Here is a 20,847-nt window from a genome sequence, read left to right on the forward strand (position 1 = left end):
GAAAACCATGATAAAAGAGGGGATATAAAAAATTCACTTTGGGTAGATTTTTGAAAAGTCTTAGAACTAGCCCTGCACCTGATACTGGTTTTAAAGAGTCAACACCTTAGAATTACTACGTTCAAAACAGGAAATACTATGCTTGTGGGTATCTGCATGTGTCTGTGCTTCCAGGCGAATGTGAATTTTATCAAGAGTCCATATGGACTTCTTTTCAGCCCCACTTCTAGGCTGGGGATTTCATTTTTGTAAACTTCATTTAAAGTTTTCAATTCAAAGTTAAGAACAAACAATTGGGCTGTAAATAGCAGCAATGTCACAACCGTTAATTACACAAATATTGGCATGGACAGTCAGATATGTTCTTCCATCCGAGATCCCCCAGACGTTGTGCACAAAATAGCACACAGCAAGAGCAGGTATAGGCAACATTATGTTTCAGCTTACGTATTGTCTAAAATGTTACTATATAGATTAATTAATGGGACTGCGGCGGCCCACTCTGTCATTCAGGACGCTGAGCCATTCAGAGGAGTATGTGCATGTTAGAGAGGTACTACCAGAAGAATTTGTATCCACTTCCGCAGTTGGCTCTCATGTCGCTTCTGGCATCAACAGTGAATTCATCATTTTTATTGGCCATGCTATGTCTTCTGTTGTCTTTTTATCAGTTCTTACTTGTTTCAATCGCCTTTCATCAGCCAGTGACCATTCAGTCATATCTCGTAACCATGCAGGCGATGGGAGAAGACATGGGGACTGCCAGTGGATCGAAATCCTGCACTTGTCTATTACCATCCACAGGGTGGCAAATTTGAGGGACATTCTTCACCTCTTAGGTATGGGGACAACTCCCAACACACAATGTTTTAATGTAGTTGGAATCTCATTGACGAGTACTCTCTTTAATATTACTACCACTAGATATATCCCTACACTACCACAGCATGTAGTACCATGTTCATCACAGCTAGGATATATCAGGATCTATTTTTTAATAGCCTGTTAAGTTGTGACGGTGTGTGATAGGTATAGTGCAGAACATGACAATGAGATAGCTTAAAGCGTGCATTACTGGCAATTAGTTGAATCTGAGCACATGCTATCTAACATTCTTCGTCCAACAGGGACTTTTGTAGATCGGCGACCCACTGCTAATTTTAATGGGGTGTTTCACCCTTTCTGTCTTAAGGTCCCTGTATAAAACGAGACACCGGTCTACCACCAGGGATTTCATTTTAAGATCAAAATGCACATTTTATTGTTTATATCCATGCTTTAAAGGATTACGTGTAAACTATTATCGTATGCTATCCAAACACGACTCATTTTTTCACATCTTTTGAGAAAAATCTTCCTTCTTCTGAGCCCAAGTTGAGCGCTCTAGGAACAGACCTAAAGACCTCTTCAACATTATCAAACAGCAACCCTCTTCCTTCCCCCAACTTTCAATTAATGACTCTACAACATGCTCTGAAGAGTTCGGAACATTCTTCTCTGGAAAAATAGCTAACATCGACTTCTCACTTGACCTATCCTTCTCCCCACCCTACACCAAAGCTGTTCCCTCTAACAGGATACACACAATGCCCTACCTTCTATTAATGGTTATCTCCACATACACTCCTCCTCAGCAATCCAGAACACTAACTTCAACCCCTTGCAACTAAACATTGATGCATCTTGGACTGAATTCGTCTATATCCCTGAGGAAGAATTCCTCAAATTACTTGCTGGAATGAAGCCGACATCACACCTCTCTGGCACCATTCCTGCTGCGCTTGCCAAAAATCTTAGTCAAATAATCTCTCCTACATTGACCAAAATCATTAACTCTTCCTTATCGAGTGGCTCCATGGCGACTTCCCTCAAACTCGGCCAAGTCACCCCATCATCAAAAAGTCAGATGCCGACCAGAATGACCTTAACAATTACAGACCTATAACTAAAAAGCTATCGAAAAATGTGAGCTTGCATAACTCAACAACCACATTGAAAAATACAACCAGCACGACACCTTCCAATCTGAGTTCAGGAAAGGCTGCAGTACAGCGACTGCAATAATGAACATCACTTACGTCCTACTCAGATCGCTGGATGATGGCCAGGCCTGCTTCCTACTCCTCCTGGATCTCTCAGCTGCCTTTGACACCATCAACCATGACATCCTCCTAAATACCCTCTCACAGAAGGCAGGCATCAATGGCACTGTCCTTCAGTGGTTTGCTTCTTTCCTGAACCAACGCTCAAAACTAGTCAAACTAAGCAACAGAACTTCAAAAGCAACACCATTCTCACAAGGAGTTCCTCAAGAGTCAATCCTGTCTCCTACCCTATTCAATCTCTATATGGAACCCCTTACAATGATCCTGAAACAAGCCAGAATGTCTTAACATCTCTAGGCAGAGGACACCCAACTCTAGATTAAAATTTCACCAGCTAAAGATATCTAGCACCTTAGCAGCACTCTCTCCACGGTACAATCCTGGCTAACCAGCAACCACCTTAAGCTCAACCCTAACAAAACCGAACTCCCTTTCCTGTAGATATTTGCCTCAACAACCTCACTGTATTAAACTGTAAACTATCCGTCTCGAATTCTGTCAAATCTCTAGAGATTACACCGGCAGAAACCTGCATAATAATGCCAAAGCTAAAAGTGCCTTCTACACACTGAAGCACCTTAAAAAAATCAAACCCCTCATCACCCCCGAAGACCTAAAGATAGTGGTGCAGTCCCCTCCAAGCTGGATTACGGTAACGCAATGTTCAAGGGTATGCCAAAAACACACCACATCCCTTTGAAAGCTACACTCCATGCAGCGGCCAGACTACTGTTGCTTTGAACACATCACTCCCACTCTCAAGAAACTCAACTGGCTACCAATCGAGACAAGCTGTATACTCAAAATTGCCTGCACAACCCACAAAACTCTATTCACTGAAAAAACAATCTACTTCCAGGGGTGTGGAATTTATTAAAATATGTACTTGTCCATGGGACAAGTAGCTTCATAAATCTACTTGTCCGGTAACAAAATCCACTTGTCCCTTTTGTGCCATGTAGTGCGCTGTCAAATAATGCCTGCAATCTCTTTATAGAAGAGCTCTGATAATAGCCTCTCTGGTTATGTCAGGCTAATACTATAGAAGGATTTGATTTTTTCACCAGCTCTTCTTTAATCTTTTCCCATACTGAGAAAGGTCGGCAATTTACCCCTGACAATGGCAGAAGTAAAGTTTCTTCCAGGGCTGGGAAAAATGTGCTTGGAGAAAAAGTGAACTTGTAAACACTCAACAAATTTCCGCTGGGGCATATTCATATTTGCTAATGCTAAGATGCAATTCACAAATATTTTCCAGGACTATCGTTTCCTGTTCTACTTAAGGAAATTCATTTGAATAGATGAAAAACATAAATCTGCATTAATACAAGAACATATATCATGGGTGCACTTTTGTGACTTTCACATTTGAGCGCCTAATTAAATCTGAGTTAACCAAGACCTTTTGTTTATATTAAAATGCTGTCTCTTCCTATCTGTGAGCTGGCTTCATTTTGTGTCACAGCATTCTGCTCTTTTACAAAGTAGTTTTGTTCAGTGCCAGAAATTTCTATGGCAATGTGGCCTTTATGAGACCAGACATACTAGCAGTCTAGTATGAACGCGCTGACATACAGCGCCACGCCTACCTGATAATCCCAAGGTAGAGAAAGGAGCATAGTGTTGGCCAAGTGAGTAGTCAGGAAATTTAAATACCCCCCCACCTTGATCCAAAGTTCTTATGACACCAAGCAAGCGAAAAAAGTCATTGGAATCCTCGCCAGAATAGCTCTCTTGTCTCTTCCATCTAAGCATCTATCCTATAACCCACTGATATCTTGCATTTCACCTTTACATTGTCACCCATTCATTCTTTTATCCATTATCCTTTCCCCAATCGGTTCATCCATCTGTTCATCCGTCAGTCCATCTGCTCATTCATATCCAAACCTACCCATCCATCTCCAAACCAATCCATTTCAACCATCCATCCATCCATCCTTTTGCACATCCATACACCCTCCCTTTCACTCATCTATACGCCCTCCCTTTCACTCATCCTTTCACCCACCCTTCGACCCACCCATCCATCAATCCATCCTTCCACTCATCCATCCATCCTTTTGCTCTCTAATCCTTACACCCTGTAACCCATCCACCCTTTCACCCTTTCCTTCATTATAACATCCTTTGTCCATCCACCAACCCTGTCACTCAACCATCCCGGTCACTCAATTATCCATCCATCCATCTAGCCAGCTACACTTCCACTCACTCATCCTTTCACCGACACATCCATTCATCTTTTCACATTAATTATGAATCTTTGTCTGCCGAGCTGCAGAAGGAAGAGGCCCATCAAGAGCTCCACCTCTACTGTAGCTACTAAAGCGGGGCGTTCAGGAAGCCCCTGTTCAAACCTATCCTGCCATCTCCAAACCTATTGATCTAACTGTGAACCATCCCGCCTTCCTTTCACTCATCCATCCTTTTGCTCATCCATCCATCCTTTTGCTCATCCATCCATCCTTTTGCTCATCCATCCTTTTGCTCATCCATCCTTTCACCCCACACATCCTCGTTTTCACTCCTATTCATCCACCCTTTCACTCCTCCCTCCGTTCATCCTTTCACTCATCCATCCATCCACCCCATCCATCCTCCTTTTCTATCATCTATCCACCTACCCTTTCACTTCCTCTAATTATGCTTTCGCTTGTCTATCCACCCTTTCACCTGTCCATTTACCCTTTCGATCATATATCCATCCACCCTTTCACTAATCCCTCTATCCACCTTTACACTCAACTGTCCACCCGTCCACCCATCAACCCTTCCACCCAGCCACCCACCCATGCATCCCCACCCACTCAGCCATCTATTCATCTACTCTCTCGCCCATTAATCCACCCTTTCAATAAGCCGTCCATCCTTTCACTCATCAATCCACTTTCAACTTATCCATCCACTCGCCCATCCCTTCATTCACCCTTGCACTTATCCTACCATTCTTTGACACATCCATCCTTACATCCATCCATCCACTCATTCATCCATGCATCTACACTTTCACTCCACTCATCCATCTATCCATCCAGCTTTTCACTCATCCATCCATGCATCTATCCATTCACCCTTTCACTCATGAATTTATGCATCTATCATCCACTCTTGCACGTATTCATCCATGCATTTATACATCCACCCATTCACTTATTCATACATGCATCTATCCATCCACTCATTCATCCATGCACCTATCCATCCACCCTTTCACTCATTCATTCATTTATGCATCTAAATATCCACCCTCACTCCACTCATTCATCCAACTATACATCCAGCCTTTCACTCATTCATCTATCCATTCACCCTTTCACTCATTAATGTATGCTTCTATCATCCACTCTTGCACATATTCATCCATGCATCTGTACATCCACCATTTCACTTATTCATACATGCATCTATCCATCCACCCTTTCACTTTTTATCCATGCATCTATTCATCCACCCTTTCACTCACTCTCCCACCCACCCACCCTATCAAGTACATTATGGTCCTTTGTCTGCGGACCTGCAGACTGAAGAGGCCCATCAAAAACTACAGCTGCTGTAGTTGCTACAGCGGTGTGTTCACAATGCCCCTGGTGCAGGCACAAAGTGAGATGAGAGGCCTAGTGCAAGGACAGAATTATGGGTGGCCTTAGGCCTGCATAAAAGCCCAAGGGGACACTAATGAGCTTTAATGTAAGCCCTCGATGACGTAAGATATGAGAGGCCAAGGGGAGTGGGTCAAAGAGGGCGGCGGAGAGTGGTGGGGTGGGGTTAGGCGGAAGGTGGTGGGGTGGGGTTAGCAGGTTCAGGCACCGGGTGTAACATAAGGTGTACAGGAAACGCAAAGTGCCAAGGAGGGGGTGCATGAGAAGGGAAATCAAAGTGAGTTGAAGATGAGCAGGGATATTGGAGCCCTATGAGGCCCAGGAGTGGAGCCGAGAATACAAGGCAGGGAGGGGTCATACAGTTCAAGTCAGAGCAAGAGGCAGAAAAAGCAGCATCTTACATGCCATTGCTGTGAGTGTACTGGAGCTGCAGAAGCTCGTTGTGTGTCTCATGCTTGAAGAAAATAAAAGGACCAGGGGAGGGCCTGGAAGCCAAACGAGCTTATCGAGATGGCTCCAACTTTGAGCTCTGCTTTATCATTTTGTTGTTCTGCTCTGGGGAAATTAAAGTGCAGGCCCCAGCTTTTGCATTGACGCTTTCACAGCCAATAAACTGCTCAGAGCAATTTATTTACTGGCTGTGACCTACAGGGTTGAACAGCTGTATATCGTATTACCATAAATCTGTCTACTTGGCCTTTGGACAAAATGCAAATTAAAACCTCTTGCCCTCCTAAGAAATCTAGATGTCTCGGGCGTCGGGAGATAGGAATTCCCCACCCCTGTACTTCACACAAAAAAACACAAAAAGCCGGCCAAAAGAGACCACTTCAAAGCTCTAACACTCTACTCCTGATTCCGCCCAAACTTAAGAAAGAAACATTTTGCACCCGCTCCTTCTCTGGGAACGTTCCTACAATATGGAACTTGCATCCAAAGGATTTGCCTGACAATCAATCATTCCCTCACTTCAGGAAATGTTTTTACTTTTTTTCTCAATAAATGCCTAAACCCTCCCCCTAAACCAAGTGACTGGCCTGATGCTCCTACCTCTCACCCTCTAAATATATCCGAGTATTGCTACCTCTGGGAAAAACTGTTCTTCTACTCCCCGCCTCAAACTCTGCAACACCCTACCATAACTACCTCCGAACTATATCGTCCACTTATCCTACTGTCTATTGTATTCTTCTTTTATATACTGTTACTATGTATTTTCACTTTTATTTACTCTGTAACTCTTGTAATTGCTGCTGTGCTAACTCTGTAAAGCGCTCTGATACCCTCAGGTCAAGTTCACGCTATACAAAAATCGATAAATAAAATAAATAATGCTAGTGTACACACTTACTTTTTACAAAACTATTGAACATCTTTTATTTAAGATTATAATATAAGTTACCACAGTTGACTGTTTAGAACTAACCATCCAGGGCATTACAGTAATGTTGGTTAAAACATACCTGATTTCAAAGAATGCATTACTCAATATTTTTTGATGTCTACAGAGAGGTTGAATGTGAATACCACTAGGTCAGTATGGGTACGTATGAAATGAGAGACTGCTCGAAATACTGTCTGTTATACAACATATTAAATAGGATAAGTTTTATTAGTTAGATTTAAAAAAATGTTTGAGTCAACTTTAAAATTATGAATGGGTATATATTTGTAAATACATTATTTGTGTGGTTACTGACATGTATTGCTATAAAACAGACTGAAACACTAAAAGGGATATTCACAGTTAAGCTGATAACCAATACAAAGATGATGGGCTAAAATTAATTAAAAGTAAAGACTGCCCTTTCAAATTCACATTGATCGGGTCACCCTAGTAACCCATAATTATATGCCTAACTGACGAACATACCTGCTTCTTCAGCTCTAAATATTCCCTTTGAACCCGACCAAGATCCTTCATCAGGCGCTTTGCTCTTTCATGGTGATCGCGTGCTGCTTGTTCTATAGAGTGCAGCTCATTCAGAAGACGATTGTTTTCTTGTTTCAGCTCCTAAGTACAAATGCAGGCATGATATTTAAGAAATCACACTTGTGTTTTTTAATGTCAAACTATCCATACAAAGATGATGACATACACATTTATTTTCAAGAATAGTACATTATAAGTCAACTAATTGTTTGGCAACTGAACAAATGCTAATTCTGTAGAAATAAACAGCCTCTATGTTTGAAAACCGTTAAGTAAAAAAAAAAGTGTGTGTGGACCACCAATGTAAACAAGCATTAGCAAACCCAATAAGTTGGCATCCCCTTCTACAATTGAGGCCTTTTGACTTTTATAGACCTTGGTTTTATACATGTAATACATCTGAAGCAATAATTTCTAATTTAAATCAATAAGGCAGAAGTTAAAGTCTGTGAATGTCTGGAGAGGGCTGTATTGGTTGTATTATTGGTATGTTATAATATTCTATGCTATTCTCCTCAAGCAACACCAGTGTGAGTGAATACACATCATAGCATTCAAGAACAAATCAAACTGTACCTGAAGTGATTTTTCTAGGTGGATCTTCTGGGCTTTCGAACTCTCTTTCATAGCCGTAATGCGCTTCTCCTCTTTCTTTCTCTCCAAAATCAGCTGTTCTTGTAAGTAACTCAGATCAGCCTTTATACTGTCTTGTTCCTTTTGCAAAGCATTTATCTGCCCTGTCTTCTCTTGAATTTGCTGTTCTTTTGTGGACAGGAGGTGCCCTGAAAACGAAATAGAACCAGCATTAAAACATTCAGTGTTTTTACTATTATTTTGCCAAATTAGTTGCTAATTAATTGCCCTTTTGGCATAAATACTTCATTCTGTGGTTGTGGGATTTCGACCCAGAAACTGGAGGAAGAGGAGTTTCATGCATTGTTTTGAGATGGTTTGGAGGGTTGAGATGGTTTGGAGGGAGCGTTTGGGGCCTTGCAAGCTTCCTATACAAATCATGTGATATATGTTGAGTTGTCCATGGTGATTGGTATGATATGAGGCTGAAGCTGAGGGTTTTGTGGCCCTCTGCCTAACCAAGGTTAACTATAGCTTTTAGTTTGTGAACTACAGGGGTCTTGTTATGGGTCTCAGTGGTGGCACAGAAGGAGCACTAGAGACTGTGTGTTTTAATTAAGTATATGTGGCACAGCAAGTCAGACTGTGATGCTTTGAATGCTTTCTCTAGTTCCTTTGCAAATGGGTTCACATGACCCAATGGATAAACTTTAGACATTCTACGTTTTCAATTGGGATCTCATTAAAGTGTAATACATATATAAATGCTAGATCATGTACATCTCCACCAAGCTGCCTTTCAGGGAAATGTGACCCACAATACATATATTAACAACAACAGGAAGAGTGGATAATATTATAAGACCACTTTATTTATTAAATTTAAATAATGCATGTGGTTTAAGGGTTGGGGTGGGATCTGGAGCTCACCATCTTTATAAGAGTATTGACATCCTTATAAATGCATTCATTTTTTAAATATTTGGTGGTCAACTAAGAAGACTTGAATACTGTAAATCCTAGTTTTAGCTTTAATGAAGCCAAGTAAACCTGTAACGGGCTCATAATGAAATACACACATTGTTTAAACAATGTTTACATGTTATTTATGGGTACAAATGAGATCAGGGTCACCAGAACTATTAACACCATCTTACCACATGTACATCACTATGGACATATGAAAAAGGAAACCGTCTGTGTAAATTATAATCACCCCCAGATGAGTGCATCTCTTTTAGTTTTATGTCTCACACATTTACTAGTGTTTTTTTTAACCTGAACCTCAAAGTACAGTGATCTTAAGTTGGCAACTAAAAAATTAAAGGTTGCTCTACAAGCTGATTGAGACTAGAAAAATTCAACATTTTACTAACTGGCCCTCATTTTAATTAGTTAGCAGGACAAACCAAAAAAAATCTGGACATTTTAAAACTGCATCGCTAGTTTTCTGGTTACCCAGCTATGATTTTGATGGAGAAACTGACTCCGCCGGGCACAGCATAGTCGTACGTACTGGCAATATCTCAGTTGATGAGTAATACGAGTGATGTAAGACTTAATTATGCATTCAACAGTGGAGGAGGCTCAGTGAATTCAGTAGGATTCCTACAACAGAGAGCAGGTTACTTACCTTCGGTAACACTGTTTATGGAGGATACTCTAGTCACAGATTCCTGACTTTTAGAAATTCCCAAGGCCCCAGGACTGGATCTGGGAAGATGTTTCAAATAGCTTTAGTACGCCAAAAGGAGGCATTGTGAGGCCCCTGCTCTGCCCTGTAAGTGATGGCTGAAACCGTAATTAGGTGCCATCCAAGCATACTGACGTCAGTTTTTTTGGACCCCGTCTGTGCCCTTGGAAGCGGAGCCCCAAAAAAAAAACTGCTTGCACCAGTGTGCAGCTCTCTAACTTGGAACCATTTTAGATGTTAATAAGTCCATTTCACAGACATCGGGGTGGGAGGGCGGTGAGGAACCTGTAGTTAGATAGAGTATCCTCCAGGAAAAGCGTTACCGAAGGCAAGTACCTTGCTTCTCTGATGGATGCTTCCAACCAGATTACTCACCTTTAGAATAGATACCGAAGTAGTACCTTCCCCGGTAGTGGTCCTGTGGAATGACTCAGACCAAAAACTCCTGCAGGACCAAACAGCCAAATGTTCTTTCTATCAGACCTGGTTGTTATGCCAGCAGCACTTCGTGAACATGTGTACTGATGCAAACATTGCTGCCTGACAAATACTCAGGAAAGTCACCCACATGCCAACACAGTGGTAGCAGACTTGGTCCTGGTGGAAAGGGCCCTCACCCCTTCAGGAGGCTGCTTCCTGGCCATCATGTAACAAATCTTAACACCTTCTCTGATGTGGGTGGAATATGTGGCTGTATGGAAAGAAATGGAAGGGCATAGCCCCATTGGACAATCTGTAGGACCCACGAATCAGAAGAAAATTCCTGAGTCTGCCTCACACAGGGTTATTGTGTGCCACTAAGGGAAAACCTAAAGCAGCTAGGATGCTGCTGCCAGAGGAACTGGGGACTAGGAGGTATGCTAACACTGCGAGCCTGGACGTCTGCTAGATCTACTACTGTGACCTCCAGAGGACTGGGGTGCCTGCTGTTGGGGTTGTGGCCCTGGACTCTTGTCCCATGTTCTACTGTAGAGGAGTGCTTCTCCAAGAGAGCCTTCCTGGGACATCAATGCACAAAAGTGTTGACAATGAATGTTCTCTGCGTTGGTGAAGTGTTTTAGCTAGGGTGCTACCCATTGCTGGAAGATGCCCTGCACCACTTCTAGATGTTGTTAGTATTCCTAATCCTCAAGGGGTTGCCAGCTGAGTTTATCTGCCCTGGCTTTTAAAGATCCCGCCTGGTGGTGTACAATCAGTGATATGTCCTAATGCTCCAGCCAGTTCCAGAGGCATAGGGCTACTTGGACTGAGTCCTGCTTGTTGCAATACCACAAAGCGGTTGTGTTGTCCATGAAGACCTGAACCAGCATCCCCTCGATGGACTTTAGGAAAGCTTTCAACACCAAGCAAATGGCACAGAACTCCAGTACTCACCTTAACTGTTTCAATGAGTGAGTTGCACGCTCTGCCACTACAGCTGCCCTACAACACCTTCTTCCAGGCCAAGTTGGTGTTGAGGACTAGAGCGGCTTTTCTACCAAAAGGTTGAGAACGGCAGGGGTGCATTTTGGCCCGTTGGCTGTTTACACTCTATATTAATGAGCTAGGGGACCGCCTCTTAGTCAGCAGTAAATATATCCCAAGAGCAGGGTCCAAACTGATACCTGCACTTCGGGACGCAGACGATGCAGTGCTGTTTGCCAGGACCGCTGTAGGCCTTCAAAAACTTTTAAATGTTTTTATTGATTTTACAGATTCACTTGATTTAGCCACTATTTTTTAGAAATCCCACACCATGACGATAGGCAGTAAAAAGGCTGCTAAGGGCAAGTTTTGTTGTAGTGGGGCAGAACGAAAGTGTCTACCTTCCCTTATTTAGGGGTGTTGTTTGACGATCGAGGGACCTAGGCGGCCTAATAACAGCTCAAAAAGAATGTTCTGGAAAGAGCAGTAGGGGCTACGTGGAACTTTGCAAAAAGGCTAGGGTCAAGACCCATACTTGCCCTGCTTAAGTTGTATAAAAAAATTAATTCTATGGCCACATACAGGTGCGTTGTCTGGGGCTATAAGGATGTGAGTGACATTCAGGGGGTTGAAAATAAATTCATGCGTTGCCTTCTTGCCGTCCCCTCTAGCACCCCGGCCTTTATTTTGAATGAAGAACTTAGTCTGGGGTACATTTCTGACCTTACTGCTGCTGCGCCTCTGATACGCTGGCTGAGAATCTGGTCGAGTCCAACTACCACCTTGTACCAGCTAGTTATAGCGAACTGTATTGCCCACGAGGGGGCTCTATGCATTCCCTGGTTAAAATACATCACAGAGCAAATGAAATGGCTAGGCTGCCCCGGGACATGTATACTAAACCTAGACCCTTAGGTCTGGCAGCCATCAGGGATATGAAACAGAAGTTTCTGGTTAAGCAGGAGGCGATCAGGGAGGGCATGGAGTCTGCCAAGCCCTCAGTGAGAAGGTACGTCATCTTGAGTGTGTGCTCTCAGATACACCCTTATTTGTCACTGTTCTCCAATGTGCAACATCACTTTGTTTCAACCAGATTTCGGCTGAACCTGGTACCCTGGTTATTAGCCTTCCCCATGGGTTACTCGACGCCTGGTGCCCTAAAGCCACTTCCTTGCGATCATTTTTCTGAGCAAGATACCTTGCATTTTATCTTTTTCGGTGAATTTTATGACCCCCTGTGCAAAAAGTTCATACTGCTGTTACTTAGAAATGCTAATTTTGTTTAAGTAAGGCCTTAAGATTCATGAAGAAGATGTCCCAGTAGTAGTTATCAGGCATTCATTTAGATATAGCTTGGGCATTATATGTATCATCTAGCACTTCCCATGGTGTAATCAAGCTGTCCACTTATTAAGTACTTGTCACTTTTGTATTTTATTTATTGTATTCATTGTTCATATTGGTATATGCCGCCTGATTCCTCGTAATGAGTTTTAATTCAATCTGCTAAGTGACTAATTCTAGTATACCTAATAATTGTATGATGGGACCTATCTTACGGATATGTGCAACTTCTTTCTTTTAATGTATTGAATTTTTAAAATGTCTCAAAATGGTGTTTTTAACTGTCTGTTTTTATGGCGTTTATTGACCAAATAAAGTATTTTGACTCACTGACTGACACCCTTTCTCTTCAGCCAGTGTGTCACACATTTGATGTTCTTTGTCCCACCTCATCCCTCGAAAGAGACTCCATCATTTGGCTCCCAGAAGAGCAATTAGTTCTTTGTGGGGTTCTCTGTGGCAAAGAAAGGCAAGGCAGTGTACAAGAGGATATTATCCAGGTGGATTGACCTCTGCATCAAGATCAAGAAGCACCCCTTGAGGGATTTAGACCTCACTCTACCAAGGCTCCTACAGCTGCACTGACAAGTGGAATGCCTGTCCTGGATATTTGCCAAGTTGCGGCATGGACTTCTACGCACAAGTTCACGAAGCACTACAACTTGGACAGCACCAGGTCTGACAGAAAGGCCAATTTGTCTGTTCGCACCTGCAGGACTTTTTAGTTTGAGTCACTCCGCAGGTTCATCACCAGCGGAGGTACTACTTCGGTATCTATTTTAAAGGTGAGGAATCTGTGATTAAGTTTCCACCAGAAGTACAAGTTACTTACCTTTGGTAAAGCTCTTTCTGGTGGATACTCCATCTAACTATAGATACCTCATCGGCCTTCCACTTCTCTGCTCTGAGGAATGGAGTCTCTCCCATCTAAAGGAGTCACACTTTAGAGATCTGGACATAGTTACTAACAACAGGTCTTTGGGCTTCAAGTCCCAGGGAGAAGATAGTGTCCAGAAAGAAAGTGACATCATCACACTTGTGTAACATCTATATGCAGTTCCAGCTGTCGCTTCCAGGACATAGTAGATTTGACGTATAGCCGCATGACACCAAACACTGACGAGCAGGGCCTATGCTGAAAAATCTACAGATCCAGTTTGGCACCTGAGGATACTGTACAGGGGAGGAATCTATGGTTAAGAGCATCCGTTAAAATCACAAATTTTGCCATGCAAGAATTTTGCCTTTGTTTCTAGATTCACTTTCATCCATGGCATTTTATCGTCTGAATGCAGGGGGTTCATCTCTTTTTTCTGAGAGTCTGGTCCGAAGGTTGTCTGTTCTCAGCCAAGTTCACCTCCTCATTGATAGTGTATGAAGGTTTTAGTGGGCTGAGGGTTCTAACAGATCAGTTACCACACTTATTATCTGACTGGAAATGGTTTATGCTACTTACCCAGTAAGCATCTGTTCTTGGCATGTAGGGCTGTCAATTCACATGCTTTGCATACTCCTGCCATCTAGTGTTGGGTCTGAATGCGTGCAAGTTGTTTTTCTTTGAAGAAGTCTTTCCAGTTACGAGGTAAGGGGACTCCTCTTTTCAGTGATATAGCACATGGGCATCGACTCCATAATTACATTGTTTTTCCGTAAGAGGGTGAGAATGAAGTAAGTGACTGTAGTACAGAGATGTCCATGCGTATGTAATGTATATAATAAGAACTGCAACAACTACAGGTGCCCGGGGAGGTGGGAAGGCGCATGTGAATCTACAGCCCTACATGCCAAGAACAGATGCTTACTGGGTAAGTAGCATAATCCGTTTGAGGCATGTGTGCTGTAGATACACATGCTTTGCATAGACTATATAGCAGTATTCTCCCAAAGTGGTGGCTAACCAGTAGATGTTGAAGTTGTCTGAAAAAGTGTCTTTTCCACAGCTTGGCCTACATTGGCTTGTTGACGTGCTAAAACATCCACACAATGGTGTTTGGTAAATGTGTGTGGTGTGGACCATGTTGCTGCTTTACAGATGTCAGCTAGAGGAATGTTGCTTAAAAGGACATAGCTAACTCCTATTTTGAAAGTGGAATGCGTTCTAACAGGTATTACGTTCTTTTAGCTTTAGCATAGCAAGTCTGAATGCATTTAAAAATCCATCTGGAAATGCCAGATTTAGAGATAGGATTGCCCTTGTGATGTGGAGCAAATGCAACAAATGAACAAGTTACTTACCTTCGGTAACGATATATCTGTAAGAAACAGTAGTTAGTATTAGATTCCTTACCTTAGAATATCCCCAGGCGTCAGTCTGGATCCGGAAACTTTTGCGTAGCAGTACCCCTGCGCGTCGGTAGGCGTCGTCTGCAGGCGTCCCCTGCGGCTCCGCGTCGTCGGCGTCGTGCGCCGTGATCACGTCGCTGGAGTATATAGACGCCGCCTCCGCGCGCTGACGTCAGTTCTTTGCACACAGCTTTTCCGCGCCAGAACACGCAGAGCCATGTGAGAACTAACACTGGTGCCATTTGAAACTAGGGCCCTGAAAGGGATGTCCTTAACCCTAGGTATCAGTTCGCAGAACGGGGAGGATGGGTGGGGCGGTAAGGAATCTAATACTAACTACTGTTTCTTACAGATATATCGTTACCGAAGGTAAGTAACTTGTTCATCTGAAAGAAACAGGTTAGTATTAGATTCCTTACCTTAGAATAGATACCCCAGCAATACCAACCCCGGTGGTGGGTCTGCGAACCAATACAACCTACACCAGAAAGTCCTGGAGGACCGAACGGCCAAAGAAGCCATCCCTCCGGACTTGACTGTCCAGGCAGTAGTGCCTCGCAAAGGTGTGCAGCGAGGCCCACGTGGCCGCCTGGCAAATGTCCTGCAAAGGGACTCCCCGGCCCAGGGCAGTAGTAGCCGCCGTGGCCCGAGTGGAATGGGCCCTCAGCCCAACAGGAGGCTCCTTCCGAGCCAAAGAGTAGCATGCTTTGATGCACAGGACGACCCACCGAGAGATGGTCCGCTTCTGTACCGCCCTTCCCTTCTTCTCACCCACGTAGCCAACAAACAGTTGGTCATCCACCCGGAACTGGCGTGTGCGATCCATGTAAAATGAAAGCGCACGTTTTGGGTCCAGACGATGGAGCCGCTCTTCATCCTTCGAAGGATGCGGAGGCGGGAAGAAGGAGGGCAAGGTGATGGACTGCCCAATGTGAAAAGCAGAGACTACCTTGGGCAGGAAAGAAGGTCTAGTCCGAAGAACCACCTTATCAGGATGAACAGACAAGAAAGGAGGTTTAACAGAAAGAGCCTGGAGCTCACTCACTCTCCTGGCAGAGGTGATAGCCACCAGGAAGGCCGTCTTTAAAGTGAGAAGACGGAGAGGACAGGAATGAAGAGGCTCAAAGGGAGCGCACATCAGGAAAGTCAGAACCAGGTTCAAGTCCCACTGAGGCATCACGAACGGAGCCGGGGGATACATGTGCGTGATGCCCTTCAAGAATCGTAACACAATAGGGGACTTGAATAAAGATGGCTGATCAGGTAGCCTCAAGAAGGCGGAAAGGGCAGAAAGATAGCCCTTGATAGTGCCCAGAGCAGAGCCCTGCTGGGCAAGGGAAAGGAGGAAGAGGAGAACCTCAGACAGAGGGGCAGAAAGGGGATCCACAGCCTTTGCTGTGCACCATGCCACAAATCTGTTCCACCGGCAGGCGTATACCGACTTTGTGGAGGGACGCCTGGCTGCCAGAATTACATCACAGACTTCAGGAGGCAAGTCAAATGGCCTCAACTGCCGCCGCTCAATCTCCAAGCATGGAGGTGGAGACTGGACAGGTTCGGGTGGAGGACCGTCCCCTGCTGCTGCGACAGAAGGTCCTCCTGAAGGGGCAGGCGGATCGAGGGACCGACTGTCATGCTGAGTAGCTCGGGATACCAGTATCTTCGAGCCCAGTCCGGGGCCACAAGGATAACTTGGGCCCGGTCGCGCCTGATCTTCTTCAGCACTCTGGGCAGAAGTGGTATAGGCGGAAAGGCGTACAACAGACCGCAACTCCACTCGCGCCGAAAGGCGTCGCCGAGCGAGTGCCGTCTTGGAAACTCCAACGCGCAGAACTGATGACAATGCGCGTTCTCTTCTGTGGCGAATAGATCTAACCAAGGCTCTCCCCATTGCTGAAAGAGGCCTCTCGCCACGTCCGAGTTCAGACGCCATTCGTGATCCACCGAGCACCGACGGCTGAGTTTGTCCGCCCTGGCGTTCAGAGAACCTGCCAGGTGTTGAACCGTCAGAGTCACGCCCTGACGTTCCAGCCATTGCCAGAGACGCAGAGCCTCCTGGCAAAGGGTCCACGACCCCACACCGCCCTGTTTGTTGCAGTACCACATGGCGGTGGTGTTGTCCGTGAACACCTGCACTACACTCCCGTTGACAAAGGGGAGGAATGCCTTCAGTGCTAGGCGAATCGCCCGCAGCTCCAACAGGTTGATATGGAGCCGGGACTCCGCCGGAGACCAGATGCCTCTGATCTCCGCCTCTCCCAAGTGGCCACCCCAGCCCTGGAGGGACGCGTCCGTCACAACCACGTGCTCCGGTTGGGGAAGGGAGAGGGATCTGCCTCTGACCCAATCGCGGTCCGTAAGCCACCACTGCAACTGTCTCGCAGTGCCCTCCGAGATCAGGACATGGTCGGATAGGTTGCCCTGATGCTGGGCCCACTGAAACTTCAGGTCCCACTGCAGAGCCCGCATCCGCCACCTGGCGTGATGCACCAGTAGGATGCAGGAGGCCATCAGCCCCAGAAGCCGCAGCGTCAACCTGACCGAAACCCGGAATAACGGCTGAAAGATGGGAATCAGAGCCTGAATATCCCGGACCCGCCGTTCCGGGGGATAAACCCGAAACTGCGCCGAGTCGAGAACCGCTCCGATGAAAAGGAGCTTTTGAGAGGGACACAGGTGTGATTTCGGCACATTGATGGAAAACCCCAGCTCGTGCAGGAGGTCTGCCGTCATCTGAAGGTGGTGGACGACTGTCTGGGGCGAGCCCGCCTTCAACAACCAGTCGTCGAGGTAGGGGAAGACTGAAACCCCTAACCGGCGCAGATGAGCTGCGACCACCGCCATCACTTTCGTGAACACCCGTGGGGCGCTGGTAAGGCCGAATGGGAGCACGATAAACTGAAAGTGCTCCTGGCTTACCGTGAACCGCAGGTAACGCCGGTGGGCCGGCAGGACGGGGATGTGAAAATACGCATCCTGCAAGTCCAACGCCACCATCCAGTCTTGAGGGTCTAGAGCAGCCAAGACCTGAGCCAAAGTCAACATCTTGAACTTCTCCTTCCGGAGGAAGCCGTTGACGTTCCGTAGGTCCAAGATAGGACGGAGGCCTCCTTTGTCCTTCTTGGGCACCAGAAAGTAGTGGGAGTAGCAACCACACCCTACTTCTGGCCCAGGAACGCGCTCGATGGCCCCCTTGGCCAAGAGGGCCGTAACTTCCTCCTGCAGAAGTGTCAAGTGGTCCCCCGACACACAGTGGTTCTGCGGTGGCATGGCTGGAGGAGTGGACTCGAAGGGGAGGGCGTAGCCCCTTCGAACGAGCTGCAGCACCCACCTGTCCGATGTTATCGCGCGCCAGCGGGAGTGGTGATGGCGAACCCTGCCACCCACTGGCGTCACGTGAGCCCGAAAGCTCGGACTAGGAAGGCTTGGATGCAGCAGCGGGGGGAGGCGTGGACTGACCTCGCCGCTGGCCTCTACCGCCACCACGGCGGAAACCACGGCCGCCACCGCGCTGGGGAGCGTTCTGCGGCGCGTGGCTGGCAGCACGTGTGGGACCGCCCCTCCCTTGGCCACGAAAGGGGCGAAACGAACCCGTCTGCTGGCGCTGGGTCGAAAGACCCAAGGACTTGGCCGTGACCCTGGAGTCCTTGAAGCGCTCCAGCGCGTGGTCCGCTTTGTCACCAAACAGGCGACTGCCATCAAATGGCATGTCCATGAGTGTATTTTGGACGTCTGGCGAGAAGTTGGCAGATCTCAGCCAAGCATGGCGACGAATCGCCACCGTCGTGGACATAGCCCGTCCCAGCGAGTCGGTCGTGTCCAGACCACAACGGATCCAGTACCGCGCCGCATCCCGGCCTTCAACCAAGGCCCGGGTGAGCTTGTCCCGCACTTCCTGGGGGCATTGCGGCAAACACTCCTCGACCGTATCCCACAGGGAGTGGGTGTAGCGGCCCAAGAGGCACGCGGTATTACAAGACCGCAGTCCAGCGCTCAAAGAGGAAAAGACCTTTTTACCAAATTGGTCATACCGCTTTGATTCCCGATCGGGCGGAGCCGACGGGAACGCGGACTGTGAAGTGGAGGCCTGGATCACCAGACTCTCCGGGGAGGGATGGGTGGATAGGAAGGCAGGGTCGTCCGAGCACGGACGGTGACGCCTGGCAACGTTCCGGTCAACCGGTGCACCGGAAGCGGGCCTGGACCAGGTGCCCAAAAGGACATCCGTCAGGGCCTCATTAAACGGCAGCAGAGGCTCCTGGGGGCATGACTGCGGTTTAAACACTTCGGTCAGAATGTTCGGCTTGACCTTCGCGACAGGGAGCTCAAGGCTCAAGGCCTTGGCAGCCCTCATCAGGACCACCGAATAGGCAGCACCTGCCTCAGACGCCACAGGGGTCGGGGAGACAAACCCAGGGTTGGGCGACTCGTCCAGACCACTGGCATCACCCAGATCACCTACCCAGTCCACATCATACTGGCAGGCACGGGATAAAGGGTCCTCAGACCCCTCCCAACCCTCTCCATACTCGTCCTCATCGCCGTATTCTGGATCGACGATATAGACCTCGGGGTCAATGGGCCCCATCGGCGCCGGATCCGGCGTCGGGCGACGCCGGTCCGACTCCGCGTCAGGAGTCAGAGGGGGAATGGGGGTGGCGCCGCGTGGCGTCGGCGCCGGGGACCCGACGCCGGCCGGAACCGACGGCGGAGTCGCTGCACCGCGCGGAGGCGGTACCACGGGTTGGCCCAAAGGAACCGACGCCGGAGAGGCCGGTAGACCAGCCGGCGACGAACCTGAGGGGCCCAGCGGCGCCGAGGCCGGAGCCACCGGCGGCGTCGAGGCAGGAGCACCCGAACCGCTCGGGCCCCCAGACGGGACCGACGGGCCCGCAGGCGCCGTAGGCCCCGCCGGAGGAGACCTCGCCCTCATAGCTATGAGGAAGGCCTCGATCTCCTCACGCGACGCGCCTTCCCCAGGGACCGACGGGTATGGGGCAGACAGCGTCGGCGACCCACGCGGGCCCGCGTGGGTGGGGCCACCCGAGCCCCCGGCCGCATCACGCGGGCGTCGGGGGGAGTCGGGGGTACGATGACGATGCCCCGACTTTTTACGCTTACCTGACGAACCGGAGGAATGGTGGCGACTCCCGGAGCGCTCATGGCGGCTCCGCGATCGTTCCTTCGACCGCTCCCTCGACCTCCGACCGGACCGGGACCGCTCTCGACGCGGGGCCGACACACGGAGCTCGAGAAGCTTGCGGGACCGCTCCCGCCTAGCTTTACCAGTCAAGGCCCGACAGTCGACGCAGGACTCCACGTCGTGGTCCGCGCCCAGACACCGGAGGCAGAGTCGATGGTGGTCGGTGACCGACATCAGGCGGTCGCACTCGTCGCAACCCTTGAAACCGGGCATCCTACCGGCACCGTAGAAGATTAAGTAGTTAACAAGAAACTTGGTCAAAGACCGGAGTACTGCTCTTCGGATCTGCGCTAACTGGCGCGGAAAAAAGAAGAACTGACGTCAGCGCGCGGAGGCGGCGTCTATATACTCCAGCGACGTCATCACGGCGCACGACGCCGACGACGCGGAGCCGCAGGGGACGCCTGCAGACGACGCCTACCGACGCGCAGGGGTACTGCTACGCAAAAGTTTCCGGATCCAGACTGACGCCTGGGGATATTCTAAGGTAAGGAATCTAATACTAACCTGTTTCTTTCAGATAGTTGATTTGCGCAAATCCTTTGTCCTTTCAATATAGTATAATAGCGCTCATCTGACATCAAGTGTGTGAAGAGTTCTTTCAGTCACTGAATTATTGTCATCATCATCCCCATCTATATCATTTAGTGTATCAGGAGACCCCTGAGGGGTTATGAGTAGAGAAGCTGAACTTGGTAAATGTGGAC

At 47.4% G+C, this 20,847-nt stretch overlaps 1 protein-coding gene across 2 annotated transcripts in view; it reads right to left on the bottom strand.

Annotated features, from left to right (window-relative positions):
- The window catches only part of CNTRL (centriolin), a 1,008,983-nt gene that overhangs the window by 128,386 nt on the left and 859,750 nt on the right, over positions 1-20,847 (bottom strand). For both annotated transcript variants that reach the window (XM_078641873.1, XM_078641874.1), the window contains 2 exons: positions 8,217-8,422; positions 7,581-7,721 (listed from right to left, as the gene is read on the bottom strand). In XM_078641873.1, the coding sequence (XP_078497999.1) occupies positions 7,581-7,721; positions 8,217-8,422 (347 nt within the window). The remainder of the gene's footprint in view (positions 1-7,580; positions 7,722-8,216; positions 8,423-20,847) is intronic.

Source organism: Lissotriton helveticus, chromosome 5_1 (assembly GCF_964261635.1).
Source record: "Lissotriton helveticus chromosome 5_1, aLisHel1.1, whole genome shotgun sequence".
NCBI classification, from domain to species: domain Eukaryota; kingdom Metazoa; phylum Chordata; class Amphibia; order Caudata; family Salamandridae; genus Lissotriton; species Lissotriton helveticus.